Below are 14,146 nucleotides of genomic sequence, written 5' to 3' on the forward strand. Positions count from 1 at the left end.
ATTCATCCTTAAATCCTTGATATTAAAAACATGCATTGAGGAAAATTATTTCCTACTTGTAGAGTTAGAAAAAATATTTGACCTCATTCAAGTAATAAAAATCAACCCTTTTCTAAAAATTGTTGGAATTAACCAAAGTATAGATTTATGTATTTCTTCCCCACTTTTAAAATTATTTCATTCTCTAACAGTTAAACATTAATTTTTTTTTCAAATAAAATAAATATTCTTTATGGCAAATTATTACTTAGTTTAAAATACAAACAAAATAATGAAAATATATTTTAAAATTTTCAAAACATCTAAATTTCTCATTTGCCAACAGCTTAACTCCTTTCAGTTTTCATCTCTCAGAACATTCTGCTCAAGTTTGAGGGACCCATTAATTTAAAAGAAGAGGAATGACCGGGAAGGCTGTCTACCTCTTTTCTTTCTAGAGTAGGTGACAAACTGACCCCCAGTTCTCATTCTTTTCAACATGCAAGTATCAACTGGAAATCTCACACCCATTGGATAAGTCACCCAACATCTCACAACAGATGCATGCATTTTTGAAATGAAATATTTTTAATACTTGTGTTTTTAATTACTCCTTCTGCTTTCTAGTGAGTTTTGAACACTGAATGAATAGCATGGCTTGAAGATTGAAAAAGGAGGTACAATTCATTTAAAGTCTGTACAACATAACTGTCAAGAGTGATGATTGTACTATCTGAGACAGATTTTTCAAATGGATATACACTCAGAGATGGCTGAAGTGATATAAATAATGTCAAAAACGGAAACAAAATGTTCATTCAGGTCAAACAAGTCTTATACACTCATCTGAAGATGCTACTTTTTTCTCCCTTAATTTAAATAAAAACTACAAAATACATATTTTCTTGAGAAAAGATTGGCCAGCAAACCCCTATACTATGCAGCTGAGAAGAGAAAAGCACAGCCTAACTAAGCACGATAAAAACAAAGGCTTTGGCAGGCTAAAAAGGAAATGAAAACAAGAAGACATGCTGTTTAGGATGTTACTATATAAAGTGGTGTCTGTGGCAAGGTTTTGGAAGTGAAGAGGCTGCAAGGGTGGCTTCTGTGGGGAGATAGAGAGAGGGTATAACCAGGCCAGTGGAGGAGAGGGGGATCCAGACCTGAGCAGGGACGTCCCCAGAGGGACTGTGGTCCACGGGGACCCATGCTGGAGCACAGGAGGAGTGAGGAGCAAGGAATGGCACAGAGAAGTTGCTGCACACTGACTCCAACCCCTTGAACTGTCCTTTCTCTCTCTGAAGGAACTGAGAGTGACCACTGGCTGTGGTACCAAGAGGAAGGAGAGGACCCTGTTGTGATGTGACCTAAACAATCCCTTGAGCATATTGTTTTGGGTACTCAGGATAAACAACAGCAGACTCCCTTCATTAGAAGAGGAGAATTTAAATTGTGATGTGTCAAAGTCACATCTGAACATGGGAATTATGTTTATGCGGATGAAGGTTCCCTTTCAAAAAATTACTCTACATGTCTCTTGAAGAAAATAGGGCCTAGGAATCCAGTAATTTGGAATTTATGTTTTTACCCTTACAGCAATATGATTCAAAAGTGTTCTTTTTAAGTCATACATTATTTCTGACTAATGCTTTTAATCCCCCTTAGCTCATTTTTCTGTGTCAGTGTAAATGGAGCTCAGCTTCATCATACACACAACCCTCCAACCTACACTTGAGCAATTTAACAGCAAAGTGTTTTATTGTTCTGCCAACATTTCACAATGTGCTCCTCAATTACCATAATGATGTGGCAGTCTGGTTCCTAGACCAGACAAACACACTGCAGTGTGAACAGCAAACTCAATGACCACTCTTTGGTGAGCAGCCTTTATTCACACAGCCCCTTCCCATCTCTGCTCCAGCACCCATCCACTGTATCTATGACAGAGCTGTTTTCATGGCTTAATGGAAAGAAGCATAATAAACAGGGGCAGAGTCTGCAAGTGTAAAGGTTTGCCCTGGAAATCTGACCAGCTCCAATAAAAGTGGTGTGTCTACGACAGAGATCAGCCACCACTTTAACAAACCTGTTCACAAAGCTGTTCTACTTGTCACTGAAAATTCAAGCCTTCTGTGAACCCATTTTTATTTCACTTTATTTTAATAATGATTCAGAAATATTCTGGGAATTAATCAGTCTGAGTCAGGCACAGTTTATTTCTAACAAATGTGTTAAAGCCAAATGTATGGTTTTTCAGAAGAAATTGAAAACATTAAAAAAAAATAATGTGACTACGTAAAATATTTAAGATTTGAAGATCAAGTGCTGAAGTGACAAAATAAATTCATGAAGAATGGGTAACATCTAGGAATACTGACTTACCATAAGCATGAAATGGAAGAACCTGAAAATACACTCTTGGAGATGAAAAATGAGATATGGACAAGTTGGGAGAATGAAAAATAGACCTAGGAAAGTACAATCTAATGAAAATAGTGAAAATGTGAAACAGAAAAATAAGAACACTTGAGGTTTATTCTTATACTTAAGCCTCCATGATGATGTTCTCCTGTGATTTAACTGACCAAAAAACATCAAATAATATTGAATTCGCAATTAAGGAAAATCTAAATGAGCAGTTAGTATGAATGCTACAATGATGGGCTTTTTTTCATGCCCTTCTAAATACAGATAAATTATAAATTACCCTTAAAATTCTCTTTGAAAAACTCTATGGCACAAAAATTTACAGAAATACCTAGTTAGTACCTGCAGCAAAAATGTAAACACACATCAGCGTAAACATTCCTAAAATACTCATATTCTCTTTGGTCAAGACTTGGTCAAATACTGCACTGTACAGAATGTGGATGGCATCCCCCGCTTCTTGGGGAAGACCATATGTGAATTTCATCCTAGACCAGTTCTTCAAACTGTACTTTAAGTTGACAAAAGGATGGAAAAAAGAGTATATTTTTATTACCATATGATAACAAATGCTGTTAAGAAGCAAATGAGATACATCAACAGGTTGGTTTGTTTACAGGAAGGTATTCAGTAGACTCATGAAACAAGAATCTGCCAGTCCTTTGTGAAATCTTTTCTATTTTATGGTATTTTCCTTTGGCATCTCAACCCACTGCCCATTCAGAGCAAATGGTTTCTGTGACTCAAATGATGCACAGTAAGTTTCCAGAATTTAAAGATTGATTTGTTTTTAAATAAAAGTAAAACCTTCTAGAGAGACTAAGTGAGAAACTACTTTAGAAAATGCAACTTTTCCAAAACTCTTACCTTCCAAAGTACTTCACAATTGGTGTAACAATAATGGCACCCACAAGGCCACCAATGGCAAAAATAGAAACAGTTATGGACCAGAGGAGCGTCAGTGTGCCTTCATCCACAGAGAAGCCATATCTCCTCTCCCAAGTTTCATTGTAAAACTTCTTGATATACTGAAAGAAAATACATAATAAAAATAAGTGTAAAAAAAAAAAATCACATTCTAAGAATACAACTCAGAGAAACAGAATTAAAGACCAAAAAAAAACCCAGTAGCTTGCTTGCAGGAATCACCCTTGCTCTTCTGTCTCCCTCCTCCAAAAAATAGGGCTTCATTTATAGATACAACTTCAATAAAACTAACTGAATCAGTCCAAGCATATAAACATTTAACTACAAGGTGGTCACAAACAAGGTGGGGAAAAAGCCCCACAGGTAGACATGAATGTCTGGGACCAGATCATTCTTTAGCCTTTAATCTGCCAAAGTTTACACTCTTCTGCTTTCCTCACATGAGCACAGTTACAGGTTTTTGAAGGATGCCTACTAACAGCTTCCCTTCCCTGATGTTTAGTTACACCAAGTTCTTCATCTTTTTAAAGGGTAAAGATAGTTCCAAGACAGCATCTTAACATACTCTCTGTATTTCCTGCAGAGACATCACCTATTTACTTTCTATTTAGTCAAGCTTCTTTGTTTTTATGCTGCTCCCATTTCGAAACCAAGGAAATGCCACCGTCGTGCCTGATGCTCTCGTGAGGATATAGTACCAGGCAGTTGCAGTCGCCACAGGAGAAGGGCACAACACACTTGGGAAAAGCTCTCAAGCTCTACAGTATCAAAAGTTTAATCTTGGCCCTTTTTTCCAGAGTCTTCTCCAATTTCCTTCAGAATGTAACAGCTCCTAAATTATCCTGGGACAGTACTCAGCATTATAAGCCACTACATTTTCCCTGTTCAAACTAGGAATTTCAAACTTTACCTAATGTCTGGCCTTGGACACATGAAATACTCAATTTGAGGGCTTTTAGTTTGAATCATCACCTCTCCATCTGCAAAGTAACTAAGAAAGCCAAAGGTAGAATATACAATTTCCTGTCTTCCATCTATCAAGTTTCTAGTAAACTTCTTGTGCCCTGAATTAAAAGGAGAACAGGGTTATTTCTCCCATCCTATCTTAAATGTTCCTAAACAGACAGGAAAAGAAAAACCCTTAAAAAACAAACAAACAAAAAAACCCAACAACTTTTAAAAAAAAGGAAGAAGAAAAGTCAATTTGGTGCTTGAATGGCTTAGATGTCTCACAGTAAGGTTCCAAATGAATCTGCCATTAAACCAAATAGTAACATCTTAGTTTTTTAACACCAATACTTAGATATATTTAGATTCAGACATCTTCTTGTCTATTTGAAATTAATTTCTGACAGTAATGGATATTAAGAGAAAGCACTTTTGGAACACCATTAGCATTTCTTGTTAATGATATTGGCTAAAAATAGTATGTAAATTACTCTTCCCTTGTGTTATGACTAATTTCTTCAGCATAGCTTAGTTATTTACAAGGAGTCATCAAATAACTGCAGATATTCAAGAAAAGAAAGTACAAACTACAATGCTCACTAGTAATAGGTAGATGGATGTTCTGACACGTACCAGCACCTCTCTCTGGATTCCCCTTGCCAGTAAATAGGAAGCTAATAAAACACAGACATTTTCAGGAGATGCACATGAAACAAAACAAACCTGGTAGAACAAATCCACTGGATTTGAATCCATTGAATTCTGTGGAAAGGCTCCTTTGGGATTTAGACCAGGTATCTCAATAGCACTAAAGGCATAAACTTGTATACAAAAATTTTAGCCCATAAAGACTACAAAAAAATGGTAGCTGATTGATATCAGTATATTATTTTCTCAGCTGCCTGAGTTCATTATGATAGTAATGCTAGGGTGAGAAAGATAAGAGGAATATAAGGAAAATATATAGGTTTTTATATATATTAATCTAATGGATACATTTTAAATACAAGGGGAATACTTTCCTTGTCTTACCCGTAGTTACAGAGGTCGTTCACACACAGTGATAGCTACTGAACCAGCTGTCACAGCAGGCTGTATGTTTGTGCCATAGGAACTCAGAGCTGCAGCCTCCTGCAGGAAGAGGGCAAGGGCTGCAAAGCAGAAAGTAGCAGGGCCTTTGCTTCCCGCACAGAGCACAAAGCACATCATTGTTCCACAGGCATTGCCCACAACTGGTCCATTAAATGAACTGTAGAAATTCAGCTCAGAATAAGACAGCTTCAACTTGTATTCAATTAAATCTTTTGTCTTCCTACTGCCAAACGCTCCCATATGTTTTTAATAAATTCTGGTAACTCTTTGAACAAGCCCTTGGAGACTTGTAATTCTGAGTTTCTCAGAGAATAATACCTGTGATGGGCCATGCTCTTTCCCACAGAACTACAGGGAACTGAGTGGGAAGCAATCTCAGCTCTGAACAGAGGATGTGCAGCTTATTTCCCCCTTGAAACAATCAGGAATTTAGACTAACTCTGCCTCACGAGATGACCTGAACTAAAGCTCATCCGTGACAACTATAGGAGAATCCCCCTGTGGTTTGATGAGCTGACACAATTTGTATCAAAAAGAAGGAAAATGGACACAAGAATTTACAACAATGGACACAAGTCTTAAATTAACTTCCCTCGCTCCATCAGCTAAGTCATCCTACTGACATGCTTGTTCCAGGATCCTGGAAACATCCTGTGTTTTATTCAACAGTCATTATCAAGCCTTTTTCCACTACTTCTCAAAGGATCATACAGTCCTCTAAGTTTGGAGGACTTCAGCATCAAGAGGAATTGTAGTGAAGTAAACAGGGGCAGAAGATACCCAGCATCCCACAGTGAGAAGGACATCTGGCAGTGTCAGCTGTAAGCTACATGTCACCACAAGAAGTTATTCATCCTACCAAGTTTGTAAGTGAAACTCAGCTTACAACTTGTAGGAATTTCTGCACTCCCAGTATAACCTCTTACAAGGCTGCTGTTACCTACAGCTACAAGATGCTCTGCTTTGGCATTTCTCAGTCATCTCACATCAGTATTCCCAAAGGGTCATGTTGCAGCAGACTGATTTAGTAACATACAGGAGAAAACAGACGGAGCAAAGGTTCCTTTTCTTGTGCTGCAAGAAGCACAGCTTTGGTAAGGCTCACTGCTCCCCACCATGGCCATGACCTCAGCCTATGCTCTTCCCTTCAACCTAGTCACTGGGACCAGCTCCAGGGACAGGGACAGGAAAGTGGTCTGTTGTAGGCAAATGGATGACACACACTAATCCTGGAGCTGGAGAGAGGGCCAGAGGACAGAGTGGTATTTTATTCTTGAGCTACACAACTTCCTTTCCAGTAGGATTACTCCTTATCCCTAGCTAATGTATGGCTTAACATGAATAAGAAAGATACAAAGTTCTCAATCAAACACTGAAACACCAAGGGACACTTCATGCATACCTGTAATAGTATGGCCAAAGCCATTCACATAGTGCCCAGTTTCAGTCCAAAAGCCGCACTAAAGATTTCAAGCAAAACCAGACAATCCTGGAAGTATTATTAAGCACAACACCTGGAATTTAGCATCTGTCACTGGATTGCATTTTCAACCTACCCACGCACACTCTGATCACCACTGTAATCTATCACATGGTTCAAAGAGAACTGTCTGAGTGTTGTCAAGGAGCACATCCTATCATCCTTTCTTTCCCTCACTCCTGCAGAAAGTGACAGGAGAGCTCTCACTACCAGGACAGTCCATTTTTAAAATGGTACTTAAAAGTTTAGAAATCAGCTTATTCTCACTGCTCTGTTGAGAGCCCCAAGGCAGTGCAGGAAGGATTTTTACCATCAGGCCAATCGATACCATTGCACACAAAATTACAGCTTCTTGCTGATTTTTTTCCAAGCCATGTTTATCCTCTGATGACTGCAAGGTGAAGTGATGCCTGGACATGTCATGCTACATTAACATCCAATTTATCCAAGCTTAAATTATCAGTATATAAAACACCAGGAACTTGGATAAAACTCCCAGAAGTTATGAAGCAAGTAATTAAAAATTTCTATTGGCTGAGTCTCTTCCTAGTCCTTTGGGTCAACAGTTTATCAAATAAAATTCACATATGAAACATAAATTAAAAAAAATATGCCTCTTTCATTATTTGCGTAAATATTGCATCCATCTTTAACACAAAAAACCTGCCTAGGTGGCAATCTAGCCCACAAAAATTTCATGAAAGAAGGAGCTAGCTTTGGAGAAGAACTATTTTGAAATGGAATTTCCACAGTTAATTCCAAATATTTACTAGCTACTTTTCAAAATAGTGCTGCTTGCAACTCCACTGAATTGCTTACTGCTGTCCTTGACTGAATTGAGGGTCTCTAGACAGCCAGTGTAAAAACAAAATGTTCATATTTCCATTTGTAATAACTGATATTTTAATGAAATCCCCACAAATTTTTTATACTGATTTCACAGTGCTCTGTTCATCAAATCTATCCCACAAGTTTCAGGCAATAGATGGTCAACCCAGAAATTCAGAGTTCAGAACCAAACAAGGCATCACAACAAAACACAGAAGAAGAGGCCCATTATTTAGGAGGAAACCAGAAGCATTAGTTATAATATCACTACAGTGGGAATGAAATGCTGGGCAACCATCTAGAATTGAATGACATGAACAGAAGTTGCTACATGTGCATGCAGCTACCGAATACTCACCAGTCAGATATTAAAAATACTTTTTCACATAAAAATGTGCAAGAAGATTTAGGATTAACCTGGGCCTGGGAGACTGAGAAGCAAACCACATGCACCCTTTCACCTCAACAGCAGCGTTTAGCTCTCTGACAGCTACTGAATTTATGTGAAAACCTAATGGGGAGCAGAAAGGAGGTTATGGGCAAAGGAAAGTTAGTATATGAGATTTAATCCCCTTCTGCTATGTAATCAGGAGGGCTATTAAGGCAGGATGCTGAGGAGCACAATAGTCGGACAAGGCTGCCCTCTGCTGATATTAAATTCCACTTTAGTCAGTCACTTACCCCGGCAGGAGCGTTCACCACCGACAGATTGTAACCATAGAGAAAAGACGACCCAAAAGCACCAGTTAAAGAGGCTACAATAAGACTCCCAGACCAATTCTGAAAAACAAAGAAAAGATGCAGCCGTTGTTAGTACACTCAAAATTAATGTACCTCAGCTTTTAAACACTCCTTAGCTATCTTCCGTAGCTTCTGCAGGCAGATGTCCTTGCTGCAGAATAACAGCCTGAAGCACTTCCCTTTGCTCAATCTGAGAAACATTAAATTTGAAGTGACAGCACCTCAGTTAACATCTACAGAGACATAAGTGAACATCTGAACTTCTTTCAACATCACAGAGTTCTGCTGCAAGCATTCTGTCTGCCCCCACACCAAAAAGTAAAATGCTGGGGGGGGGAAGCATAATCTCAGCCAAGGAAATTGTTGTCAGTATATCACTAACACAGCGAAGTAAGAAGTAGCATATATGTGATACAATAGGTCTGTGGATAGATCTGACTTGGATAAAAACTCATGAGATGGTGTGCTCCCCACTGCCAAAAGGATTAATGAAATTGTGACAAAAAAATTAAAATGATGCCCACAAACTAGGTTTTGTAACCCAAATGCAAGTTTCCAACAGTAACTTGTTGCCACACACACTCTCCAGTGTCTCCAGACACTTTTGCACTTTTTCCCACTGACACACCTGTACCTCTCCCTCCTCAGGTCTCCTCCCCTCATCCTCCTCATACTCTTTTTTAGCCCACCTCTGCAAGCAATTTCTTCTTCCACATCAGCTGTTGAATGAAAGGTAGAACTGCTTTGATTTGAGAGATTTTGCATTTCAGGGTCTTTCCACCTTCTCCAGTATTACCTTCTGTGACTCGGTTCTCCTGCTGGGTTACAGATTGTGGCAGAAGAGACCACTGCCAGCCATTCCCAAGAGACATTGACGTTAGTGTTTTGATGGCTGGTCAATTGCAAACATCACTTTGTAGATAATGAAAGACAACTCAGAATGGGTAAAAATTGATGTCTTTTTAATGTTTTCAATGTAAAATACAACTATAAGAATTTAGAATTTCAAGCACAGCTCACTGCCATTTATGCTCAGCCTCCTCTTTCACTGAAGCCTCAGTCCTTTCAAAAGGAGGAAGACCTGCTTAAGCAGGCCTAAGAAATTCAGCTTCAGTTATATCACTCCAGACCACAACAGGTTAATGAGTCAACGCTTTCTGTCAACTGCACGAAATTGTGTGTTCGCTTTGGAAAGTAAAGGTCTGGAGCATGAGGGAGGTTTGTGTAGCCGGCACATGGAATAGCAGCAGTGACAGTAGACTGAAACGAGCTCCACCAGCCCTGCAGGCTCAGCAGGGCAGGAGAACACACCGTGGCTACTGGCATGTGCCAGAGCTCCTGTGCCACACTGTTGACATAGACTCACTGTGACCCATGGAGAAGGGATAAGATACCCAGGTGCCAGGGTGGGGATCACTCTGTACAACCCAGCACACGTGGGGTCTGCCATGCTCGTAGCTGCCAACCCTGAACATTCAAAATGCAGCCTGTGGGATGGCTGAGTGTTTTTAACTTCTTCCACATGATGTGGGAACCTTTTAAGAGATTACACAGTTCATTAACCAGCCTGTTTTTGGTCAAGCCAGGAGAAAGTGTGCAGCAGGCGAAAAGCCTTGTGTAAGAAATATATCCCATTGAGATCATTACATAAGCCAAACACAATTTATTATTATTAGCCAGCTTCTTAAAATCAGCCTACCACACACACACAGTTTGCACCATTACTTTGTTAGCAAAACGTAGAAACTTGACATAAAGCTTTATTTAACTTCCGATTATAATACTTCGTGTTAGGTGCTTATTATTTCTCTGCTATGCACAAGCATTCCTGCACTTAGAAGAAATTCCTACTACTCTGAATGAATGATGCTAGGGGGAATATTGCTGGTGGTCTACCAGGCTGCTCCCAAAGGGCTCACAAACAATACGCGTGAGTTCCTAAGTGTTATGCAGTAATCTTGATGCAATATTTCTAAAGACTTCTACTCTAACAACATTAGACCCATCAGAAAAATTCTGCAAGCAAAATTATTTGGAACATATAGCCCAATCGTTATTAAAAATATTAATGAATGCATAAACCTTTCAGCACAGGCATTATATGTGCATGAGGCTAAGTGGAAGACAGTGCAGGGCAAATCACAGAAGTGCTTAGGAAACCTCACACTGTAATAGCTGGGTTTAGAAACTTATTCAATACCATGAAGTTTTTAAGTATATGGGCTGCTGCAAAAAACCTCAGGCTCACTCAATTCAGAGGTTTTGGAACTTGGAACATAAACTTCAACTTCTCCATGACCTGTCTCCTCATTCACTATTTTAAATATTTGCTCAGGCATCAGCAACACCAGATAAAGATGAAAGCACAATGAAGAAAGAATGTGAAAAAAAAATTCAAACTGTTGCTCAAAAAAATATTAACACTGTGGCAACATTAGTAAAAGGAAGGAAAGAGAAGCACAACCCCACAGTGTCTTTTACAATTGCCAGGAAACAAGAAGGCAACCATGCCTCCTTCATAGGTGCTCCTTGGCTTCACGGCCATGCGAGTGCTCATGTGTCACTGCTGCCAGCCCAAGGGCAGGAATTTGTGACCATCACCACAGCAATAAGTGTTCAGTCAGGAAAGCTGCATGTCAGTTCACAAAAAAGATCTGCAGATACCCGAGGACTGCTTACTTGTCAAAGCCCACATTTTTGGTCTAATCAGAGATCCCAGGGCACTGTGCTTTGCAGATGCTTTTCTCAACTCCAGTCCTTGTTCAGTATACAATGTAATATTTATGCTGGCTACCATGAGTCTCAAATTGTCTAAATTGTGTTTTTTTATTTTTTTTTTATTTAATGCATGACAGTTCTCTTTTCAGTTTGCACTTCAGTTTTCAAAACACAGTTTAGAGTACTGTACTTTGGGTAGTTATAGCCCCCTCCTCAGACTAAAATGAAACACAATTGTTAGTGGTAAATATTGCATGCATGCATAAGGAAGTTTAATCTTTTAAAATAGATATTGCTAAGACTTTCTATTGACACAGGAAAGGTGGACTCCGGAGCACCTTACCGGGGATATCCTCAATGGGACCCAGGTCCCGCCCAACCCGGGCGCTCCCGGCAGGTGCCCGCGCACCCGGCGCCCTCCGGCTGCTCTGCCCTCGGGGCTGCGGGAGATGAAGGGAAGCCTCCGTCCCTCTCTCCCCGGCTCTGCCCTTCCCCAGAGAGCTCGCCAGGTGGTCCTGGGGAGCAGCGAGGAAGCAGCAGCAGCGCCCTCTCCTTGCTCTGCTCCCGCCGGCCGGCGCTTCACCCGCGGCGGCGGCTGCGCTCCCCGGCCGGGCACACCGGCCCCGCGCTGCCCCCCGCCCATCCTCCGGGTCCCGGCTCGGCGGCTGCCGTATTTTTAGCTCTGCCCACCACCGGCCTCCCCGGCATCTGCACCAACAACTTTCCGAGCGGGGAAGGGCTGTGCAACCTGAGATCCGCCTGGCTCCCGGAGGAGCCCCGGGCTGTTACTCCGGCTCCCGCAGCCTTCGTGCACCAGCCCCGCGTCCCTCCCTCCCCACTACGCCAGAGAGGATCCGAATCACCCCCTCTCCCGTTAATCCTCCCCGAGGCGCGGGCAGCGCAGGCCAAGCTTCCCCGCCCGCACTGCCGGGCTCGCTCCCGCTCCGCGGAAAGGGCTGCGGGCATTCCCGCAGCGCGGAAAGATGCCCCGCGCTACTTACGCCCCGGCGGGCGCGGCCGCCGCTCCCCGCTCCCCGCTTGACCAGCGTGTCCGCCTCGGGCTCGGCCGCTCCGTCCATGCCGCCGCCGCCGCACGCGCGCAGCAGCCGCGCATCTCCGGGGCAGCGCGGGGCTCCGCGGGGGCGCGGCCGGGGGGCGGCGGGGCCGTGCCGGGCGCTCGGGGGTGGCCGGGGGCGCGGCCGCCCTGCCGCTGCCCCTGCCCCGGCCGCGGGAGGACGCGGCTCCCGGGAGGGGACGGAGCCTGTGCCCGGGGCTGCGGGCAGGGCTCGGGTGGTGGGGGAACACGAGCTCGCTTCTGTGCGTGCTCGCACATAACTTAGGAGAATGTGCCCGCCCGCCGCCGTGCCTGGGGCTGCCCGACAGGCCCCGTCCCTCCTCAGGGGTTTACCCAGCAGCGTAGGTAGGGCAGGGGAATGTCACGACTCGGTGTCCATCGTGACCCTCCCGCCGAATGGCACTGGGGCTGGGGGACCACGGCTTGCGGGAGGGCACTGCCGCGGTCCCGACTGGAGACCTGGGCATCCTTTCTATGAGCAAGACTCTAGACTGAGGTGGGGAAGACTTTTCCTGTGATGCCGAGGCTGGAAAGTGAAGTTGCCACAAGACTTGTAGCCAATTAAGATGTTAAGGATGTTTCCACAGCCTTAGGAGGTTTAGATCTGACATGCCGCACTACTGCTGTGTAAGGGATGGGGATTAGACATGCCACCTGGGGAAGATAAAAGCTTTCAGCTATTATGTTTGAAGGTACCTACTTACAAGCAGGGAATTTTGAAATACTAAGAGTTAAATGACACCTTCTAATTGGCAATGAAGAGTATTAAGTGCATCTGGGAATTGTTCCCAGGTGACTGTAGCTAATACTGGTGTAAATCTGAGCTGTTTTCACTTCTGATATGCTACATACCTCAGAACTAGCTTAGAGCTCCCAAAGACATAGTAAATGCCATTGAGCAATGCAGGCTGGAAAGCAGTTTATGATGCAGCAACTTTGAAGTGTTGTTGGCTCAGATCAAGATGACCGGTGTTTGAATAGAAAGCCAGATGCTACTCATTAACGTGTAAAATTATTGTGGATGTTGATCGATGATCTGGACAACATTTATAATCTATTTGAATTGTCATAAGAAGTAAAAGAGTCAAGTCAGGAGAATCAAGCCCTGGAATACCCAGACTGTATTTGAGATGAATCAGATACCTGTGTTTTCTTTTGTTTCATTTCATGTTAAATAAGTGTGAGTAGTTCAGTTCATACTCAAATACAAGTAAGATGTGATAATATGGCTAGATGTGATTAAGATGTACATGATTTCTCACCTTAACCCACTCACCATTTTTGACCCTTTACAATCACTCTTGGTAACTTACAGAAACTAAACATATGCTACTCAAAATAAAAGGTAAGTATTCATATAGGTTCCAAATAATTATTTTCTACCTCCAGTCCCCAAATAGCAAACAAATGTCTTGACAGAAGATTTGATTAATTCACTCACCAATTTCTTCTTCACTGCATTATTTGCTTTCATCACGCCATTGCTTTGCTGTTTGTTCTCCATTCTGTTACCTTGTTAACTAATAGCTGGAAGAAAAGAAGAGAAAAGTTGTGCTACTGTTCAGGAGGGTATAAATATACAGGCTCTTTGGTAGGCATGCTGTCACTATTAGAGCAGGAACAACAGACCCACTGCAACTACAAAAGAAGTTTAGTCAGTCAGGTGGAACTACATTACTATGGCTGGGTTCCAGGCAGGGCATTTGGATTAATTGTTGGTGTGATTCTAATGAATATTAGACCTTATACTAGCTAGGTCATTGCACATTTGCAAAGGAGTCGTCCAGTTATTTACTGTTGTGTCAAGAAAAATTCTTGCCTATACATCACAATATGTACTTTAATAATTTTAAAGGGCATTTTAATTTATTAAGAAACTAAACTGTATTCTGGTGTTTCAGAGAGGATCTGATATTTACATGGTGTTTCAT

At 41.9% G+C, this 14,146-nt stretch overlaps 1 protein-coding gene across 2 annotated transcripts in view; it reads right to left on the reverse strand.

The window, feature by feature from the left end:
* SLC2A9 (solute carrier family 2 member 9) overlaps window positions 1-13,734 on the reverse strand; it is an 85,046-nt gene extending 71,312 nt beyond the window's left edge. The window contains exons 1-3 of one of the 2 annotated variants that reach the window (XM_032109689.1): window positions 13,657-13,734; window positions 8,363-8,461; window positions 3,274-3,434 (exon numbers count right to left, since the gene is read on the reverse strand). In XM_032109689.1, the coding sequence (XP_031965580.1) occupies window positions 3,274-3,434; window positions 8,363-8,461; window positions 13,657-13,719 (323 nt within the window). In that variant the 5' untranslated portion in view covers window positions 13,720-13,734. Of the gene's footprint in view, window positions 1-3,273; window positions 3,435-8,362; window positions 8,462-12,141; window positions 12,271-13,656 lie in introns of those variants that run through there. The other variant, XM_032109688.1, reaches the window with a different exon arrangement.
* Between the last annotated feature and the right edge of the window lie 412 nt (window positions 13,735-14,146).

Source organism: Corvus moneduloides, chromosome 5 (genome assembly GCF_009650955.1).
Source record: "Corvus moneduloides isolate bCorMon1 chromosome 5, bCorMon1.pri, whole genome shotgun sequence".
NCBI lineage: Eukaryota > Metazoa > Chordata > Aves > Passeriformes > Corvidae > Corvus > Corvus moneduloides.